We start from the raw sequence: 15,689 nt of genomic DNA, 5'->3' as shown, positions 1-15,689 counted from the left end.
TCAGAGAGAGCACAAAACCTGGATAACCAGAGATTGTAAAAAGGACCCAAAGTAGTTCTGGAGATGAAAAGTACAGTAACTGAAATGAAACAAATCACTAGTGGGGCTCAGCAGCAGATTTGAACAGGAAAAAGGAAACATGTGCCTTGAGGATAGACCCAACTGAGTTATCCCGCCGGAGGAGCAGGAAGAGAAGAGGAGAATGTCAAGGGTCTGAGAGACCCATGGCGCCGGGACGCGCAGGGGGCTCCCCAGAGTCCAGTGGGACAGGTCGCCATGTCCGCAGGAGCCTTGTGATCGAGTCGTGGGAAGACAGAGTCCTAGGGAAACTCTGCATGGAGAAGGCCCTCGATTAGGTCGGCAGCTGCCCTCTCCTCAGAAACCACGGAGGCCACGAGGCACTAGGATGTACACTCAAAATGCTGGAAGGAAAATCTGCCAGTCAGGAATTCTGTGTCCTGCAAAAACTCCACCTCAAAAATGGTGGAGAAATGAAGTCATTTGCAGATAATAAAACCTGAGACCTCCTAGAAATACCAACCATTGACACGGAGTCTCGGAGCAGTAGGAATTTGGAACAGGCCTGTAACTCGTGAAGTGAGTCCGTAATCTCAAGCTTTCCAGTAAAGAGCCCAGGACTAGATGGCTTCACTGGTGAATTCTACCAAATATATAAAGTTAGCACTAGTTCTTTTCAAACTCTTCTAGGAAACTGAGGAAAGAATACTTGTTTTTACACATTTTATGAGGCTCATATTATTCTGATCCCAAAGCCAGACAACAACACAAAAAGACTACAGAACAGTATCTTTTATGAATATAGATGTAGAAATCCTCATAAAGCACTAAAAAATGGATTAGAAGTTAAACGGACTGTACACCATGACCAAGCGAGATTTCTCCCAAGAACGCAGGGGTGGTTATAGCATAAGGAAAGTGATGTAATACACCACACTGTTCAAACGAGGGAAAAACGTACAATCATCTCAGGCGACGCAGAAATAGCATTTGATGAAACTCAACACTCTTTCGTGATCAGAACACTCACCGAAGGAATAGAAAGGAGCCTCCTCACCTGATAAAGGGCGTATATGAAGCGCTAACAGGTAATGTCACGATGGTGAAAGGGTGTACACTCGGTCCCCAGCTCAGGAACAGACAGCAGGTCCATTTTCCCCACCCTGCTCAGGGTTGCACTGGGAGCTGGAAGCTCTCATCAGGGCAGTTAGACAAGGGAGCAGTTGAAAAACAAAGATACTCAGATTGCAAGGGAGATAAAACTGCTTCTCTTCATAGATGACATAATTTTATACATAGAAAACTAAAGTGTTCACAGTCCAAGTCTAATAAACACGCTTGCCAAATTAGCTGGATACAAGATTAGTACATAAAAATCAGTCCTATTTTTATATACTTGCAATAAACAATCCCAAAATAACATTAACAATTCTATGTATGACAGTGTCAAAATTAATCAGATACTTAGGGAGAAATTAAACTAAGAAAGTGGAAGAATTGTACTGAAAATCATAAAACTGTTAAGGAAATGAAGGCAGACCTAAATAAACCGATGGCTCCACACGTTCATGGTTTGGAAGACGTGATACTGTGCTTTCAAATTTTTTTTTTTTTAATTTTTTTTTTTTCAACGTTTATTTATTTTTTTGGGACAGAGAGAGACAGAGCATGAACGGGGGAGGGGCAGAGAGAGAGGGAGACACAGAATTGGAAACAGGCTCCAGGCTCCGAGCCATCAGCCCAGAGCCTGACGCAGGGCTCGAACTCACGGACCGCGAGATCGTGACCTGGCTGAAGTCGGACGCTTAACCGACTGCGCCACCCAGGCGCCCCTCAAATTTTTTTTTTTTTTAATGTTTATTCATTTTTGAGAGAAAGAGAGAGAGAGAGAAAGCGGGGGAGGGGCAGAGAGAGAAGGAGACACAGAACTGGAACAGGTTCCAGGCTCCGAGCTGTCAGCAACAGAACCCGATGCAGGGCTCAAATCCACAGACCCATGTGAGATCATGACTTGAGCCGAAGTCGGATACTTAACTGACTGATCCCCCCAGGTGCCCCTCTGTGATGTTGTTAAGGTAGCAGCACTACTCCAAATGATCTCACGTTGGATGTGATCTCCGTCAAAATTCCGTGGCTTTTGTTGCAGAAATGGCAGCACTGGTCCTCAAAGTCACATGGAAGTGCACGGGGCCTGGAAAGCCACACGCTCTTGAAATGAAGAACACAGTGGGAGGACTCACACGTCCCGACGTCACATGTTACAGGGCACAGCAATCACAGGTGTGTTTCTGGCATGAGTATGGGCTCAGAGATCCGAGAGCAGGATTGAGAGCCCAGAAATACACGTGCTCATGTTTGTTGAGTGATTTTCAGCAAGGCTCCAAGACCACTCAGTGAAGGAAGAAAAGTGTTTCCAGCAGGTGGTTCTGGGACAGCTGGATGTCCACACCCAAAAGAAAGGATTCGGACCTCACCTGCATACTGTGTATAAAAAGTTACTCAAAGTAGGTCCCACAGCTGAAGCTGTTTGTAAATCTCTGCGACTATGGATTAGATATGTCACCAAAAGCATAAGCAACAAAAGAAAAACACATAGAATGGGAGAATGTATTTGCAAATCATAGATGCAGTAAGGGTCTAGTATCCAGAACATATAAAGAATTATCACAACTCGGGACCAAAAAGACAAACACTGCAATTGAAAAATAGGCAGGGTACTCAGGTTTTACCAAAGGAGGTCTACCGATGGCCAGTGAGCACCGGAAAAGAGTCTCAGCGTTAGTCATCAGGGAAGTATGAGTGGAAACCACAGGGGGCTGTCATGGGGATCTCATTGGAGCAGAGCACAGGCCAGAGCATAACAAGTGCCGGTGGAGACTTGGCCACCTTGGAACCCTGATACGGTGCTGGTGGGGACACGGCGGTGTGGCCACTCAGGGACAGGGCTGGCAGCTTCTCGGAAAGTTACACGCACCCCCAGCGGTTCCAGGTGTGTGCCCAAGAGAGGTGAGGACACACGTTCACGTAGAACTTGTACGTGATTGTCACAGAAGCCTCATTCATTATCAGGATGGTCAAGAGGTGGAAGCAGTGCCGGTGTCTGTTACCTAATGGGTGGTCTATCCAAGTGACAGAATAGAATATTCAGCCCCAAGAAGGAGTGAAATTTTGATGCATGCTACAGCATGGATGAATCTTAAAAGCCTTAGGCTGAGAGACATAACCAGACACAAAAGCTCACGTGTTGTAGGATTTCATTTATGTGAAATGTGCAGGATAGGCCAAGTCACAGAGGCAGAAAGGTTAGTGCTGTCAGGGGTTGGGGAGAGAGGGTGGGGAGGTCATTGCCTGATGGGTATGGTGTTTCTGCAAATAAATGCTGAGGGTGTTCTGGAATTTGATGGTGATGGCGGGTGCACAGCCTTGTAGTGGATAACGTTAAAGTGCTGAATTCACGCTCTAAAATGATTAAAATGGTGACTGTATTATGCGAAGGGGTGCCAGCCATGTCTGGCTCCTAAGATTTAGCTTTCCTCCCTTGCTGAGCCTTTATTCTGCCTCAGTGCTGGTTGTAGGGAGGACCTTGATTACCTGTCACCAGGCCTGGCCATTTGCAGTCTCCAGTCCCTTTGGCTGCCCTCTGGGAACCTCGTAGGGAGGTGTGACGTGGACTGTGACTTGGGCATGAGGATGTTTCAGAGGCCCAGTGAAGCCCGAGACCCTGGGGGCCTGTCCTGTGATTCTCTGCAGCCCCAGCCTGACTGGAGTGGGACAGAGACAGAGTGTGTCGGAGGGGCTGAGGTGAAGAGAGGGAGGGAGAGCAGAGGGCCTTCTTAGTTCACACCAGCTCTCGTCTGTACAGTAGTCTCTCAGGGGGTTTTCTGTGAGGGGGAGGGAAAGCGTAATCGTCAATTAAGAAGAGTAAATGCGCACCAGAAAAATTCCCTGGTAAAGAAGTGTGTTTATGTAGTGTTTCCAGACTTCCTATTAGATAAGCGATGCGGTAACAGATGTATGTCTTTATTGACATGTTCAGTAAGAAGGGTTAGTGGCCGTTTTGGATCTGTGCACCCACTTGAACAGGTCATGTGAGAATATGGGATTTCTTTTGGTGACAAAGTCACAGGTACTGTGGCTTGTTGTTTGCATTTGTGATGGAAGGAAGAGTTAAATTTCAGATAGAAGTTAGTGCCAATAAAGTGTAATTCCCTTCCCTTCCACGTTTACAGACCCTTCTGCCTTCTGGGCCCATGGACCCCAGGTCAGGAAACCCCCTGTTAGAACAAAACCTACAAGAAAAGTCGTGACCTGGCCCCAAGAATGTGGACAGGAGCTAGTTTTCTGTAGAGTCAACATAGGTGTGAGCTTGTACTTGAAGCTCCAGTTCTCCTGCCTCGGGACGGGTGAGGATGCCAGTCAGGGGTGGGATTAGAACCTTCCCTGCTCTTGGCCCTTCTCTCTCTGACCCAGCTGTCCACTGCTCAGTGACTGTCCTGCATTAGGCTCCGACTGATTGCAGGGGGTCCTACTGTCTGTTGATGGCTATTCAGAGCTCGAGTTTGTCCTTCCCGGAAGCTCCTTCCACGTTTTCCGAGGTTTTCCCTGGAAAGGCTTGTCTGTCTCTCCTGCTGCTGGGCAGTGGTCAGTGTCCTGCCTTAGCTACCTCTGGGCTTGGCTGATTTGCAACCCAAGAATGAGTTAGAGGGCCAGGTAGCCTCTGAGCTTGGCTGTCTCTGGTATGGAATCATTCAAGACTGCCTCTGGGCCTACCAGTTGGGATTTTACTGTGAATTGTTATAAAAAGATAGGACCCTTTGGCCCAACCAGCAGGAACTGTGTTTTGTGTTTTGTGTTCTGTTATGAAATGGAAAGGTAGACAAATGTTGAAGATTTACAGATTTTGTAAGTGATTAAGTACTTTCAACACTTGGGGGAAGTTTGTAGTTTTATTTGGTTACAAATTAGTACAAATGAAAACATGGGGTTTTCGTGTTTCAGTAGTTCACATGGGTTTTCTGCCCTGAGTGATTGAGGTGAACAAATTATGCCAGTAGTTCAACGTTAACCTACTTTGTTTTTATTTTTTGCCTTTTGGAAAATTCTTTTCAAAGGGTGAGGGACTTCATCTGGGAGCAAACACGGAAGGAAAGGGTAAATGTAAGCTTTCTTGCTTTCAGAATCCGAAAATTTCCAGACTTCACATGTTTACTTAAATGCTGTAAAAACACTCAGGGCTCCTGGGTGGCTCGGTCGGTTGAGCGCCTGACTTCGGCTCAGGTCATGATCTCGCGGTCAGTGAGTTCGAGTTCCACATCAGGCTCTATGCTGACAGCCCAGAGCCTGGAGACTGCTTTGGATTCTGTCTCCCTCTCTCTCTGCCCCTCCCCTGCTCACCCTCTGTTCTGTGTCTCAAAAAAATGAGTAAATTTGAAAAAAAATTTTTAAAAAATGCTCTAAAAATCTATGTCCTTGAACTGGAAGGTCGGTGGAACTGGAGATAATGTGGTGACTGCTGTTGGGAATATCTGTGGGTGCCTTCAGCTCTCTTGTTCTGTTTCTTGTATATTTTTGCTAAGAATTACTGAATTTAAAAGTGCACTATGTAAGATCATGTTAGCATTTTGGCACTTCCAGCCTCACCCCTGACGTGCTGGGATTTTCCTGCCTACCGTGTGCGAGACCTTTCTGGTTCCCTGTGTGGAGCCCGTATGGCTTCCTGGGTGTGGTGGGCCGCAGGGGCAGGGGGTGGAGGGGGCCACAGGGGCTCTAGGGGGGCCACGGGCTTTGGGGGGGGTGCAGAGGTTCTGGGGGGGCCACAGGGGCTCTGGGGGGTACAGAGGTTCTGGGGGGGCACAGGGGCTCTGGGGGGGGTGCGCAGGGGCTCTGGGGGGCTGCCTGCCTATTGCCACTTGGGGTTGGGGTCTTTGTATAATAATGGCTGTTTCTTAGAAGCTATGTTGCTTGCTAAGAAAATTACCCTCTTCATTTCTGTTTTTAGTAGGGAGGCCTTGGCATTTGTCCAACAGTTAATGAGAAATCATGGTACAATTATGTTATATTTTTTTCTCCGTTCTTTCTGTGTTTGACACATGGTGAAAAGTAAAGAACCTTGAGTGGAAAATGCATCAGTGAAATACAAGCAATTATGTTCTGACCTTGGTTTTTTTCCTCTGTAACTATATGTTTTTCAGAGGCTTAATTAAATGCCAGGATGGACCTACTCCTCTCAGTGTTTGCCGGGAGAGTGATTGCACCCTACTCTGCCCTCAGATGAAGTGACGCTTTCCTAATTTCTAAAGATGACTGAATTGTCCGAGTTTTTTATCTTTTAAATTAAATCGTCTTACATACTGATACAAAGCCGGCTGCACTCCATCTGTCAGGACGAATTAGTGCGTTGTTTGTGGGACTAGCTCTTCCGTTTAAGTGAATAACTGGTAACAGCAGAATTTACACCAGCCCCTCTCTGCTGAGTGGGGGGCTATGGGGCGGTCCTAGCGCGGTGATTGGGCGACCTTTTGCATGACTCCTGGTGGGCTCGTGACAGTTTTCAAGTTTCTGTTGGGTGATTTAAGTATCTCTTAACGTGATAATCGCTTCAGGATTGTGGGACCTGTTATCCCTCAAAGCAGTCATTAGTTATGTGTTTAAAATTAGGGGATAGAAATCAAATCTAAAAATACAAAGATCAGTACATACTAGTTTGTACGTAAAGATAAGAAACTTGATCTCCTCCACATGGTTATAAACATGTTGGCATTTATTCAGGTCCCTCCTTATATATGGCTGTCATCTAGCCCTGACTTAAGAGGGATGGAATAAGACCTTAGCATCATTAAGAATTTTGTTCTCTTAAATATTTACCCTCAGGAGTAGATTTCTGTGAACAGAAAACAAATCTTTTTTTGTTGGTTGCTATGAGAAGGTGATGTTACTGCACAGTTTTCTTTGCTGGTATCATATGTTCTCTCGTTGGTCTTAATTACTCAGTTCTTTTGAATGATATTTTTTCTGATTTAAAAATGTTTGAATAGGGGCGCCTGGGTGGCGCAGTCGGTTAAGCGTCCGACTTCAGCCAGGTCACGATCTCGCGGTCCGTGAGTTCGAGCCCCGCGTCAGGCTCTGGGCTGATGGCTCGGAGCCTGGAGCCTGTTTCCAATTCTGTGTCTCCCTCTCTCTCTGCCCCTCCCCCGTTCATGCTCTGTCTCTCTCTGTCCCAAAAATAAATAAACGTTGAAAAAAAAAAAAAAATAAAAAAATAAAAATGTTTGAATAATTAAAAATTTTTGAGCATATAAACAGAGGAGAAAATTTATTAGTAATCCTGTCATGAACAGATAACCTGCCAATATTTTTGTGTATATTTTTTATAGTATATTCTTGTGTATTTTTCAATGTGTCTATCAGATATGGTACATGTGTAGTATTTTGTAAACTTTACTTTTGTTTTAATTTGAAATAATGACAAATTTCAACCTTCATTCACTGTATTTCTGAAACACTCTACTTTGCATTCCTGCTTCGCCAATACAGTGGGGGTTATTTAGTAATGAAAATTTTGTGCTGTTAAATTTTATTCTTCTCTACCCAGGGCTTCATAAAGCATGATCTCTGAAACTCCTGAATAGCACGTAATAGTGTTATTTTGTGGAAAGAAGATCTGTACTTTTCATCAAATTCCCAGAAGAGTTTGTAATAATTAAGAATGAACTTTATTTTTAATGACTACCTGATACTATTTTATATTTTGTTATACATTCTCTTATCTTTAGGAGTGTATTCAGGGGCGCCTGGTGGCTCAGTTGGTTAAGCGTTCGACTTCGGCTCAGGTCATGATCTCGCGGTCCGTGTGTTCGAGCCCCGCGTCGGGCTTGTGCCGACAGCTTGGAGCCTGGAGCCTGCTTCAGATTCTGTCTCCCTCTGTCTCTGTTCATCCCCATTCTCACACATCTGCTCGATCGCTCTCGCTCTCTCTCTCAAAAATAAACTTAAAAAAATTTTTTTTTGAAGTGTATTGGGAGTATGGTGTGCCCTGACCAAAAGTACCTTATTCCAGTAATGCAAGGATGATATTTTATTCGTATTTTTTCATCTATGTTTACAAATGGAATTAGCCTATAGTTTCTAATTTTGGTGTTATCTTTGTCAGGTTTTGCTAGTGTTATACTAGATCCATAAAATAAATGTTCTATATATTTTTCTGTGGTCTAGAATAACATAGAATGATACCTTTTTTTTTTAAGTTTTTATTTTGAGAGAGAGAGCGAGAGAGAGCACACGCGTGTGTGAGTGGAGAAGGTGCAGAGAGAGAGAGGAAGAGAGAGAGAGAATCCCAAGCAGGCTCCATGCTCTCAGTGGGGCTTGAACTCACTAACTGACTTGATTTCAATCAAGAGTCAGACGCTGAACCAACTGAGCCACCCAAGCACCCCAAGAATGAGATCTTATTTTAAAGTTAAGTAGGTTCTGTGCCATAGTGATAGCATTTTACATTTCTCATTTCAAGTTTTCTCTTTCTCTCTTTGTTTTTTATGTTTTGCCTGGAAACCATCAACTTTGCATTGGCATATAATTACTAAAAATATTTTTAAAATTCTTTAAATCTATTTTGTTTCTGTGGACACACTTTCCTTAGTCTGGGTTGTGCATTGTTCACCTGTTGGTGATTTAGAACTTGTGTAAGAATCACTAGAGAAGTGTGTTACGACTTAAGTGGATCTTACGGTCCCCCGGGGGAGCCAGGTTGTCACGTTTAACGTGGCCAGTGCTGCGTCTCAAACCGTCCGGCTTCCGTGTTAAGGTACTACTAAGTACTGAGGGCCATTTCTCTCCTCCCTGGAGGAGTGGCTGATTCTAGGTCTAGAGGAGAAAGGAGTAAGATGAGCCTGGCACATCTTCCACACCAGAAGCAAGGAAGACACCTTAGGTCGAGTCTACAGGACTCAGCAGCCAGCTTGAAGGGGCTCCCATCATCCCAGAATGGAAAACGTGGTGGAGTGCCAGTGAGGGTAATAACTCTAATGGACTGAAACATAGATGCATTTAAGTCCATGTTCATGATGATGAAACACAAAGCCACTGGTCACCGTTGGAGGCTGGGAAGTAAAGATGTTATCACATACCTCGTCCATCTCTTGATCTAGTCGCCTTTCCCCTTTCCTGATCTATCGATACAATTATCATGACAGCTTCTGATGAGGCATTTTAGCTCAGAGAAAAGGATAGCATATTAAATAAAAGGTGCTAGCTCGGCCAGTAGAGGGAGGGTGCTCCAGAAGGAAACACTAGCCCCGACATCATATCCAAGGTAAATTCTAGACGGATGAAAAATGTAAGTAATAAAAATAACATGTCAGGAATAGTAAGAGAAAATTGTCTGTAATCTAGGAGCGGGAAGATTGTAGGAAGACAAGAAAGTCTTCTTCCATAAAGGAAGACATCCACCTACACAACAGAAGTGGAACAAAGCGAAAACATGGAACATGCTGTAAACGGTGCCAAATGGTTAACTTGGAGAAAGTAAATTAGTAATACTTCATCCACAGATGGTCATTTTCCCTAATATAACAGAATTTTCATATGTTGATGAGAAAAGGACAGCGTCAGTAGATGGTTGAGGAGATGAAAAGACAGTTTATGGGAGAATAAAAGCAAACGGCCATCAGCATCGCGGAAACAGGCCCCACTTCCTGTGTCAGGATGGTAACAGTACAGGTGGCCACAGCTTCACCAGCTGACTGGCACAGTCTAACACAAGCGAGGATGCAGAACAGGGACCATCCTCCTTGTGGGAGTGTCCGTGGATGTGCCTGTTTGGTTGGGAAGGGGAGTCTGACATGTCTCTAAAAATTAAAAATTGCTTTGACTTGGCAGTTCTACTGAAATTGAGTTTATGGAGATAAAAGCCCAAACGTATTTAGGACATAGGGCTGAGGGGCACCTGGGGACTTGGTCAGTTAAGCATCCAGCTTCAGCTCAGGTCATGATCTTGCAGTGTGTGGGTTCAAGCCCTGCGTCGGGCTCTACCCTGTCAGTACAGAGCCTGCCTGGGATTCTTTGTCTCCCCTTCTCTCTCTGCCCCTCCCCCATCCCATGCTCTGTCTTTCTCAAAAATAAGTAAACCTAAAAAAATAAAAAAAAAAACTTAAAGGACATGGGACTGAAACATGAGAGTGGCCTCGTGCCCTTTCTCACACCAGGGTCAGGTTGGGCAGTGGGATCAGCAAAAGTGAGGAGCACAGTGGACAGGGGAGAAGCTTCTGTGCAGGGTGGTTCTTGGGAAGGCACTTCCTGCAGTGCCGCCAGGCAGGCAGGTGCTGGCCACCCACACGCCCAGGTCAGCCTGCAGCCAGCAGTCCGTGAGCAGGGTCCATTAGCTCTGGCACTTCTGTGTTCTAGACCGGGGGCTCCGCAAGGGAGAACCTGCAGAGGGCTGCACGTGGGCAGGAGGGGACAGCTGAGCACAGGGATCGCTGCACCACACCCCTGGACACCTGCAGGTTTTCACTAAAGTAGATGAGGCGGCCCTCCCAGCCAGAGCACAGCAGAGGCTACAGCAGAGGTGATGCTTGTGATCAGAGTGAAGATCATGAATCCTCGAGAAAAGGCCTGCGTTGTTAGACTCGGTTTAAAAAGTCTGGGACGTCTGTGATTCCATTTACAGAGGGATGTATCCAAAATGCTTTTTTTTTTTTTTAATATGAAATTTATTGTCAAATTGGTTTCCATACAACACCCAGTGCTCAAAATGCTTTTGAAGATGGTTTTACTCTGTGAAGAGTAAGTCTCCCGTCTCTGGAGAGCTTTCCTTCAGGGTGACTTCCTCGGTGTGGCTGTCAGTGAGCGGTTTGCTGTAAGCGTTGTCTTCTGACCTGGCCGTGCCTCTGCTTTCAGTTTTTCGTAGCCTCGGATCCAGCCGTCAAGACGGACCGGCTGTGGCAGGACAAGTACACTCTACGGAGATCGATGATCCCCTCCTTTATTACGATGGACCAGTCCAGGAAGGTGAGGCCAGGGGGGACTGGGGCTCTGCTGTCGTAATTCTGCATGTGGGCAGCAGGTGACAAAACTCTTCTATCGCATCTTAGGATCAGATTGATTGAATACACTGATTAATGTGTGTTTGTTAATAAGTCTTCTCAGTTCCTACAGTTCCCTTGATGCTATCCCAGATGTCCTTGCTACTTAATTAAAAAACAATTAAAAAAATTTTTTTTAAGTTTATTTGTTTTGAAACGACAGACACAGCATGAGTGGGGGAGGTGGAGAGAGAGAGAGAGAGAAAGAGAGTCCTAATCAGCACAGAGCCTGACATGGGGTTCGAACTCATGAAACCATGAGGTCGTGACCTGGGCCAAAAGCTTAACCAGCTGAGCCACCCAGGTGCCCCTCCATTACTTTATTTTTAATTAATAGTAGATTTGTTGCTTATGAATATTTATAGTCGTTGGATGATTAATCATTTTTACATCATGGTAACTGGAGGCTATTTTTCCTTTTTAGGTCCTTTTGATCGGAAAATCAATAAATTTCCTGCACCAGGTTTGTCATGACCAGACACCCACTACAAAGATGATAGCTGTGACCAAGTCTGCCGACTCCCCCCAGGATGGTACGGTGGCGGTGGTGGCGGTGGTGGTGGGGGTGCGATAGAGCTGTCGCTTGAAGTGTTTTCCGTCCGGTAGGAATGACAGTTTCTGAGTTGTCATCCTAAATACTTTCACACTTAGTGTGATGTGTGTAAAACATTACTATGTAAAGTTTGAATTTCTCTTTTTACGTGGAGTTCACCAGTAAGTACTGGATTAGGTGGAGCTGTTTTACTCTCTTAGAATTTGTATTACTTTGAAAAGAAAACGATCTAGCGACAGTTATGCCAAAATCAGAAAATAAAGGAAAAATGTTTCTACTGGTGGCCACATGTAACACAAAGAGGCTTATTCAGAAGTTAGCTGGGGAAGTGCTGGGTGAAATGACTGCCTGTGTGAGATGTCCTATGGTCCCCTTGTTCGCTGCTGCCCTCGCTTCTGTTTTTCCCATCTGCTGCCTGCCCCACCGAAGTAATTCCACAGTGTTTTGTGTGCGGCTGACTTGATGTGTGCAGCTTTCCCTCCTGGCTGTTTGCTGTTCATGTTGTCGTTCTGACTCCGTTCGCGGTGTCAGCTACAGGCGTCATGACATGACTTACTCTTCGTGAGAATGACTGTGCCTTTCGTGAGCTTAAACTCTAGGTATGAAGATGAAAATGTACAAGGAAATGAAATACTAAATAATCAAACATAGAGAGTGGTAAACGAGTATAGATAACATGCTGTAAGTATGTGATACCGTGGAGTTAGCCACAGGCACTGCGCTCCATGGTCGTCCCGGCAACTCTAGCTTGCAGAACCCAGACTTTGTACCCTTTCACTGCTTTCTCCCCCACTCCGGCCCTGCAACCACCAGTCTACTCCCTGCTTCTCTGACTTTGACTACTTTAGAGTCCACACATAAGTGATACCGTACGGTATCTGTGTCTGCCTTCTTTCACTTAGCGTAACCCTCCCAGGTCCGCCCACGTTGCCACAATAGCAGAATAACCTTTCTCCAGGTAAATGATAGCCCACTGTGTGTGCACACCACCTCTCGACCGTTCAGTCGTTGACGGACACTCGGGCTGCTCCCGTATCTTGTGTCTCATAAATAACGTGCAGTGAGCGTGGGGGTGCGGGTATCTTTTTGAATTAGTGTTTGCATTTTCTTTGCGGAAATACCAAGTACAGTTGCTTGATCATGTGGTGGTTCTGCTTCTAACTTTTTGAGGAGCCTCCACACTGATTTCCACAGTGGCTGCACCAGTTTGTGTTCCCACCAGCAGTGCACGAGGGTCCCTTTTCTCCGCATCCTCGCCAATATGTGTCGTTTCTTGTGTTTCACCCTGAGGCCAGCAGTTCCCAGAGCTTGCTCACTGTGGGCACCTTCTTGTTCATTGTTGAGACCGTGCGGGCAGTTCAACACTGACCCTCCCTGTGCTGCCTTCTTCACCTCAGTGTCTCCGTGAGGTGTTGAGTTAGTTGTGTTGTTGAAAGTGACTTGACCTTCAGGTCTAGGACAGGACGGACTGTTATTGGGGCCTCTCATAGGTCAGAGCTTGGGCGTCCACTGTGCATCCAGCAGACGGCGTCCTTTTTGGTTTCTTGGGCTCGTGCTCATTCGCCTTCCTTTTCCCCCCGGCCCATTGGGTCTGTCACCAGGGCCGTTTGTGGGTGTAGGCGGTGACGTTTGTGCGTGAGCTGGTAGTTTTATCTTTATTGAAATACAAGTTATGTACGTATATGCTCTCGTTTTGTTCTTTACAGCTGCAGATTTGTTCACAGATTTGGAGAATGCGTTTCGGGGGAAAATCGATGCTGCTTACTTTGAGACCAGCAAGTACCTGTTGGACGTTCTTAACAAAAAGTACAGCTTGCTGGACCACATGCAGGCTGTGAGGCGCTACCTGCTCCTTGGCCAAGGGGACTTCATCAGGCACTTAATGGACTTGCTCAAGTAAGAACACTCTTTGGATCTTTTAAATACACAGTAGATTGCAGCATGAGGAGTCTTAACAGTTCTTGTTTTAAAGAATAAATGCCATTAGGGGAAATTGGCTGAGTTCTTAGAGAACATATCGGTAAGATGAAATCTGAAATTTTTTTGGAAAATTTTTTGATGAAACCAAGATTGTCACATCGAAGTCTGTTTGTTTTCTCATATTCTGTACCTTTCTCACAAGCCTGTGGGCCTTGTGGAAACCCTGGCACTGACAGTCCCGTGTCCGAGGCGTGTGCAGTGTGATCACACTTAGTGCCAGTTTCAAACAAGTTCAAAAATTGTGTATTTCAAACAACTTTTTCCATATTATGAATTTTAAATTGTTCCTTGGGGGAAAAAAAACCTATAAAACAAAATTACTACTCTTTTCATTTTGTTCTGTGACATTTTTCTTGGCACCTTTTGTCCCAGAATTAGATGTGGGTCCCTCCCTGGCCTCCGTGGAGACTCTCCCAGCCCCTCAGCAGGGTGTCTGTCCCATCCCGGGCTCTAGACACACCGACCTGGGGTGCAGCCAGGCTCCTAGCCAGAGCGCGGGTGATGTCCACTCAGGCACTGAGGAATGGAGATTGGCACTTTTTGATGTTCCCTTTGGAACACTTGAAAGAGTGTGTGGCCTTCCAGTCTTACCTGTGTGATCAAGGGGTGGTTTTGGTGGCCTGGTCCTGAGATGTCACTGTGCCTCGGAGTTGCCGAGGGAGCTGGCTGAGGTGAACCCTGGGCCTGCCCACAGAGGGGCTTGGTCCCTCGGGGGTGGGGCCAGGAACGTGCGTTTCTAATGAGGCCCCTGGTCCAGACACAGGCCCCTGTGGTCCCTCCTCTGCCCCGGAGCCCACCTTGAGCATGAAAAGTAGTGTAGGGCACACATAGCTGTCACTGATCTTCTACTTGCTTGTGCTGGGTGGGTGACTGTGTCATCAGCTTGAGAAGGGGTTGGTGAACTGTGAACTGAGCACACGTACTCGTGGAAGTGTCCTGTCTGGACCCTGAGCAGGGAAGGGGCCTCTGGTGAGCTCAGTCCTGGTCTCCAGCCCAGCACCTGCCGGAAGCATGGGCGGGCAGGAGTGTTTGGAGGGGAGATGCCATTGGCCTAAATGGGGGTTCCCGTGAGCATGTGGGGGGAGCTGGCCCAGGGTGCAACTGTGCAGGTCAAGGTGGGCAAGGCAGCTCTCGCGGTTTACAGGTGAGGCCAAACGCAGGGGTGCCTGTCATGCTACGGACCAGGTCGTGTGGCTGATGTAACGTGTTTGCCTTATGTGCGGTTTTGATATTTAGAGCATCTCGTAATCAGAAGATTTGTTTCTTGAAGACATGTTTGAAGTTTGTGGCTTTAAAGTGGGGGATGTCCCTGGTCTCCAGCTAGCCTCAGACTTCTCTGAGTGATGATGTCATGGTCCCTCTTCATCGGTCTCTGCCCCACGTTTTGCTGCCACGAAGACCTGGAGCCGCACAGCTTATGTGCACCCCTGGGGGTGATGGGCAGGCTTTCCCCCCAGCGTATTGAGCAATAGTTGACCTAGATCACTGTGTGAGTGTAAGGTGTACAGCACGATGGCTTGATTCCATGTGTTGTGAAATGGTGACCACAGCAGGCTCAGCTAGCATCCATTTTCTCACATAGACACAAAGAAAAGAAAAAAAGGAAAGAAACCCCTTTTCTCCTTTTAATGAGAACTCCTAGGATTTGCTCTTGTACCGACTGGTCCTGTGTGTCACACGGGGTGTTGGCTGTGGCCCTCAGGTGGCGCACTCCAACCTAGTGCTCACACACAGCGGCTTGTTTGCACTGGGTGGCCCCTTTCCTGCACTTCCCCTCGCTGTCAGGCTGTGTTGGTAACCTGGCCGGTTCTTGCCCGGTAACGTTAGCTTTGTTTAGCAACCCGGACATGAGTAACCCCAGAGAAGTGTTTGCTGATAACGCGGCAATTTTTAGCTTCTAAAATCATGACGTCTGTGTATCTAGTTGTTTTGATTTAACAAAGACCTCTCTACCCATTGGGTCTGTGCAGAAAATTCCAGTAGTTCCCGTTACTGTAGGCCAGACTTAAGTTGAAAACTTGATTTGTTAATGTGTATGGCATATGTTAAGTATTTTCAAT

The 15,689-nt window shown here is 46.2% G+C and overlaps 1 protein-coding gene across 2 annotated transcripts in view; it reads left to right on the top strand.

Moving 5' to 3' along the window:
• The window catches only part of TUBGCP3 (tubulin gamma complex associated protein 3), a 76,031-nt gene that overhangs the window by 32,674 nt on the left and 27,668 nt on the right, over nucleotides 1–15,689 (top strand). For both annotated transcript variants that reach the window (XM_030314278.1, XM_030314288.1), the window contains exons 12-14: nucleotides 10,912–11,022; nucleotides 11,521–11,629; nucleotides 13,356–13,545. In XM_030314278.1, the coding sequence (XP_030170138.1) occupies nucleotides 10,912–11,022; nucleotides 11,521–11,629; nucleotides 13,356–13,545 (410 nt within the window). The remainder of the gene's footprint in view (nucleotides 1–10,911; nucleotides 11,023–11,520; nucleotides 11,630–13,355; nucleotides 13,546–15,689) is intronic.

Source organism: Lynx canadensis, chromosome A1 (genome assembly GCF_007474595.2).
Source record: "Lynx canadensis isolate LIC74 chromosome A1, mLynCan4.pri.v2, whole genome shotgun sequence".
NCBI classification, from domain to species: domain Eukaryota; kingdom Metazoa; phylum Chordata; class Mammalia; order Carnivora; family Felidae; genus Lynx; species Lynx canadensis.
Note: the sequence above shows the minus strand (reverse complement) of the source record. Positions and strands in the feature narration are given on the sequence as shown.